This window comes from Lithobates pipiens, unplaced genomic scaffold (assembly GCF_037356315.1).
Source record: "Lithobates pipiens isolate NorthernLeopardFrog02 unplaced genomic scaffold, aLitPip1_a1.2 Scaffold_25, whole genome shotgun sequence".
Classification (NCBI taxonomy): Eukaryota; Metazoa; Chordata; class Amphibia; order Anura; family Ranidae; genus Lithobates; species Lithobates pipiens.
The window spans coordinates 205884209-205890208 of NW_027507787.1; the positions used below are offsets into that span (position 1 = coordinate 205884209).

The 6000-nt window shown below is 45.4% G+C and overlaps 1 protein-coding gene across 3 annotated transcripts in view; it reads right to left on the minus strand.

The window, feature by feature from the left end:
• Window positions 1-3671, minus strand: part of ENTPD1 (ectonucleoside triphosphate diphosphohydrolase 1) — a 168488-nt gene extending 164817 nt beyond the window's left edge. For 2 of the 3 annotated variants that reach the window (XM_077455486.1, XM_077455483.1), the window contains exon 1: window positions 3101-3658. Coding sequence is in view for 2 of the 3 variants with exons in the window: in XM_077455483.1 (XP_077311609.1) it covers window positions 3101-3143 (43 nt within the window). In the remaining variant the exon portion in view is untranslated. Of the gene's footprint in view, window positions 1-3100 lie in introns of all 3 variants that reach the window. The other variant, XM_077455485.1, reaches the window with a different exon arrangement.
• Between the last annotated feature and the right edge of the window lie 2329 nt (window positions 3672-6000).

Genomic DNA, 6000 nt, shown 5'->3' on the forward strand with positions numbered 1-6000 from the left:
CAGCGAAAAAACAAATCTGTATCTAACAACAATCATTACATAGCACTGTGGTCTATCAGTACACAAAACATACATGGTCTAACAGTGTACAGTACACAAGACATATGTGGTATATCAGTACATATTACATACAGTATGTGATCTACCAGTACAATATACACATGTGGTCTATAAGTACACAAAGCATATCTGATCTACCAGTACACTAAATACATGTGGTCTACCAGTAGAAAGCATATGTGGTCTTCTAGTACATAGAACATATGATGTCTGCCAGCACACAGAACATATATGGTCTACCCCAACACAGTACACATGTGGTCTACCAGTACACTAAGAATATGATGTCTAGCAGTACCCATGTGGTCTATCAGTACACGGTACACATGTGGTCTGCCAGTACACAGTTCATGTATGGTCTACCAGTAAAAAGAGCATATGTGGTCTTCTAGTACATATAACATATGATTTCTGCCAGTGCACAGAACATACATGGTCTAACCCAACACAGTACACACGTGGTCTACCAGTACACAGTACAGGCATACCCCACTTTTAAGTACACAAATAGGATTATTTACTAAAGCTGGAAAGTGCAAAATCAGGCTAATTTCTGCATAGAAACCATTGAGCTTCCAGGATTTTTTACCAAAGTTTAATTGAACAAGCCGAGGTTGGAAGCTCATTGGTTTCTTTGCAGAAGTGAGCGTGATTTAGCACTTTCCAGCTTTAGTAAATAAACCCCATTGTGTACTTAAAAGTGGGGTATGCCTGTACATATGTGGTCTACCAGTACACAGAGAATATGTCTGTCTATCAGTACATATGTGGTCTACTAGTACACTGTACACATATGGTATGACACTACACAGAACATATGTAGTCCGACAGTACATAGATGGGTATACAAGTACAGTCTAACCACACAGAAAAATAAGCCAGCAATTAATAACACTGTTCTTGTATTGCAATATGAGATCAAAGTTTGATTGCTTTACTACATCACATTGAATGTGAATACTTAAAGAATTATTAGATTGGGGTCTATGTAAAATAATGCTGGTACAGACCCCTAACAACTGATCTAGTTATTATTACATACATACATACATACTATCTGGAGACATAAGCTACTGTCAAAATATTACGAATTGTTTTATGTCAATATATTATGTTTTGTTAAAACTGAAAAGTATTATGTAACACACAAAACAAAATGAAAATGGGATTCCTGTAATACCGCTGAGTGACCTGAGCCTGCAAGAAATACCACTTCTATGGCAATACAATGTAACAACTGGTGACTCTAATATTACTCAGTGAGTGAAGTCTGCAAAAAGTGTCACTGCTAATATATTACAATGTAACATCTGATTTCTAGATGTGAGTGAAGCCTGCCATAAGTACCACTTGCAATGTAACATCTGATGGCTGTGAATGGAGCCTGCCAGAAAAAAAAAAAACACGGATACTGTATTATAATGTAACATCTCTGAGTGAAGCCTGCAAAAACTATCACTTCTATTGTATTACAATGTAACATCTGATTGCTGTAAGTGAGTGAAGCCTGCAATATGTACAATTGTTATTGTGTTACAATGTAACATCTGATCGCTGTGAGTGAAGCCTACAATAAGTACCACTTCTACTGTATTACAATGTAACATCTGATTGCTGTAAGTGAGTGAAGCCTGCAATATGTACAATTGTTATTGTGTTACAATGTAACATCTGAGCGCTGTGAGTGAAGCCTACAATAAGTACCACTTCTACTGTATTACAATGTAACATGTGATGGCTGTGAATGGAGCCTGCCTGAACAACCACAGATACTGTATTACAATGTAACATCACTGAGTGAAGCTTGCAATAAGTATCACCTCTACTGTATTACAATGTAACATAAGATTGCTGAAAGTGAGTGAAGCCTGCAATATGACAATGTAACATCTGATCGCTGTGAGTGAAGCCTACAATAAGTACAACTTCTACTGTATTACAATATAACATCTGATGGCTGTGAATGGAGCCTGCCAAAAGAACCACAGATACTGTATTATAATGTAACATCACTGAGTAAAGCTTGCAGTAAGTATCACCTCTATTGTATTACAATGTAACTTCTGATTGCTTTGAGTGGAGCCTGCAATAAGTACCACTATTAATGGTCACAATGTAACATCTGATCGCTGTGAGTAAAGCCTGCAATAAGTACCACTTCTATTGTATGACAATGTAACATCAGTTTGCTGGAAGTGAGTGAAGCCTGCAACAAGTACCATTGCTATTGTATTACAATGTAACATTACTGAGTGAAGCTTGCAATAAGGATCACTTTTATTGTATTACAATTGCTGGAATTGAATGCCAACTGCCATAAGTACCATTGTTATTGTATTAAAATGTAACATCTGCCTGCTGTAAGTGAATGACACCTGCAATAAGTATCACCTCTATTGTATTACAATGTAACATCTGATTGCTGGAACTGAATGACACCTGCAATAAGTACCATTGCTATTGTATTGCAATGTAACATCTGATTGCTGTAAAGTGTGTGAATCCTGCAATAAGTACCACTTATATTGTATTACAATGTAACATCTGATTGCTGTACGTGAATGACACCTGCAATAAGTGCCATTTCTATTGTATTACAATGTAACATTTGATTGCTGTAAGTGAATGACACCTGAAATAAGTACCATTTATATTGTATTACAATGTAACATCTGATTGCTGTAAGTGTGTGAAGTCTGCAATATGTACCACTTATATTTTATTACAATGTAACATCTGATTGCTGTGATAGTTAAGCAACATAAACTTGTCTAGCAAGCAAACTTTTGAAAGCCCCCCCCCCCCCCCCCCCCACACTGCCAACAACCTGAGCTGACCTGTGTGTCCTGCTGCTGCAGGTGTCTCAGTGATCAATGGGTGATCAGTTGATGATCAATGGGTGATCAGTTGATGATCAATGGTTGTCAGAGGCTTTGCAGGAAAAGTTTATGTGAAGTTGTGCTGGTAGAGCAGTGGGGAGGGAAGGGTTAGCAGTGTAGGGGGTTAGCATTGAGGTGGGTTGGCAGCAAGGGGCACTTACCCTTTGGTTCTTCCATCAGCTCTGCTGCTTGGTTGCTCAGCATGTGCCTTCTGCGGTCTCACTGAGAGATGCACATGAGACTTGCCTATTTAACGGTCCATGCCTGTGGGTGGACTCTTGTGTAGCGCTGACATGGAGGATCGCGGTGACAGGAGGTCAGGAGGAGGAAGACACACACAGGCAGAGGGCCCTGGCTGCTGCAGCTCGGAATTCCAGGGCGATCCCCCCAGCACGATGGCTCAGGATGGATGAGCGATCAGCATGTCTTCAGCCTCCCCTGCACACTACATGGAATCCTCAGCCTGGGCTGCAGGCACAAGGCGCTCATTCTTCATCCTAGGAAGCGGCTCTGACTCTGGAAAGAATACATATGAGCAAAGAAAATAGGAGAGAGAGGGAGAGGGAGAGCCTGTGTTCTTAAAGAGCCAGCCCTTCCCTGTCAGCAGCAATGCAGAGTCTCATCAGATCACCTTTCAGCTGCTGGTGACAGCACACAGCTCCGGCCAGCTCAGGCAGCAGGGCTCAGCAACGCTCTGCTGGAAGCTCACACGGTCCTCCTTGTGTCTGCCCATTCCGGGCTACAGTCCTCCTAGGTGTGTGTGTGTGTGTGTGTGCCGCACAATTAGAAGGTATTTCTTTTTCATGGGATTGCTACATGAGGTTTCCTATGACCAGGTGTTGAAGAGTGGTAGGTTACTCATGGAACCCAAACAGATTGGCATGGGCCTATCCCTTACCGTGTCCGTTTTTGTTTGGTGGGTAGATTTCTATTTTATTTGTATTTTTTTGTAGAAAAGAAAAAACAATATGTTATAGGAAATGTAAGGGGCTACTGTGGGGAACTGAGGTAGGGGGCAGCACTGAGAAGGAGGGAGCAGACCCACATAGTACCCAACTGACCTTTTTTTTTTTTGGAGGGAGCCTTCTGTCCCTCTTTTCTGCTCAGTTGTCCCCCTTTTTTGGTCTTGCATGTAGACCGCTTGATACAAAAATGTTCTATTTAACTACAAAATGTGTTACACTATACTAAAAGTTTCATAGACACTCAGAATTATTGCATTTTGTTATTAGTTCAGCCCCAAACCTTTGGATGAGCCCCAATGCATGCTCTTTCAGGTCTTGGATCAGACCCAAATCCAGCACCTTTTAGATCTCAGGCCAGACCCAAATCCAGCACCTTTAGATCTCAGGCCAGACCCAAATCCAGCACCTTTAGATCTCAGGCCAGACTCAAATCCAGCACCTTTAGATCTCAGCTCAGACCCAAATCCAGCACCTTTAGATCTCAGGTCAGACCCAAATCCAGCACCTTTAGATCTCAGGTCAGACCCAAATCCAGCACCTTTAGATCTCAGGTCAGACCCAAATCCAGCACCTTCAGATCTCAGATTAGCTCCATATGTATTTACCTTCAGACCTCAGATCAGCCCCAAATCCTAAACTTGCATATCTCAGATTAGCCTCAATGCATGCTCCTTTAGACCTCACATCAGCCCCAAATCCTATACGTTCATATATCAAATTAGCCAGAATGCATGCTCCTCCAGACCTCAGGTCAGCCCCAAATCATACACCTTCAGATCTCAGATTAGTCCCAAATCTGGCACCTTTGAATATCAGATCAGCCCCAAACCTGGCACCTTCAAACCTCATATCATTTCTAATGTATGCACCTTCAGACGCTAAATCAGCCTCAATTCAAATACCTACAGGCCTCAGATCAGCCCCAATTCAAGTACCTTTCTGACCTCGGATTAGCCCCAAATCTTGCACTTTTATACCTCATATCAGCACCAATGCATGCACCTTTAGACTGTACATCAGCCCCAATTCCTGCACCCAGGCCCAGACTGGCACAAAAATAGGCCCGGGCATTTTGGATTGAGCAGCCCATGATATTCCCCATTCTGCACCCTGAAAGATCCCCTGAGAGAGGGGAGGGAGGAACCCAGCAGAGATGTGGGGGGGGGGAGGTGAGGTGGGGCCAGGAAATGGCATGGGGAGATGGAGAGCACAGGGAAGAACCTAGAGAACATGGGGTGGGGCGAGAGCACAGGGGAGAGGCAGAGAACACAGGAAGGAAGAAGAGAGCACAGGGGGCAGCAGAGAGCATAGGGGAGGTGGAAAGCACAGGCAGGGCAGCAGAGAGCATGGGGGGATGTGGAGAGTGTACGGGGGCGGCGGAGAGCATGGGGGTCGGCGGAGAGCATGGGGGGAGGTAGAGAGCACAGGGAGGGGGCGGAGAGCATGGGGGGAGGTGGAGAGCACAGGGAGGGGGCGGAGAGCATGGGGGGAGGTGGAGAGCACTGGAGGGGGAGCGAGGTGGAGAGCACTGGGGGTGGAGGTGGAGAGCACAGGGCGGTGGCAGAGAGCATGAAGGGAGGTTGAGAGCACTGGGGGGGGGGGGAGCGAGGTGGAGAGCACTGGGGGTGGAGGTGGAGAGCACAGGGGGGCGGCAGAGAGCATGAAGGGAGGTGGAGAGCACAGGGGGGGCGGCAGAGAGCATGAAGGGAGGTGGAGAGCACAGGGGGGCGGCAGAGAGCATGGAGGGAGGTGGAGAGCATGGGGGAAGGTGGAGAGCACTGGGGGGGGGGCAACAGAGAGCATGGGGGAGGTGGAGAGCACGGGGGCAGCAGAGAGCATGGGGGGAGGTGGAGAGCCCAAGGGGAGGCAGCAGAAAGAAGCAGGATAGGAGGAGCGGTGGGGACGGCTGCATATAGAAGAATCATTCTCTCCATCTTCCTCCTGCAGTCTTGGAATGCCTGCTTCTCCTCTACCTCTTGCAGGCATTCCGATTGTTCTATATGCAGCCGCTCCCACTGCTCCTCCTATCCAGGGGCTGAACTCACGTTTTCTGTTATCCAGCTCCAAGGTGTCTGCAGCAGGTGTCTGCTCTGGCT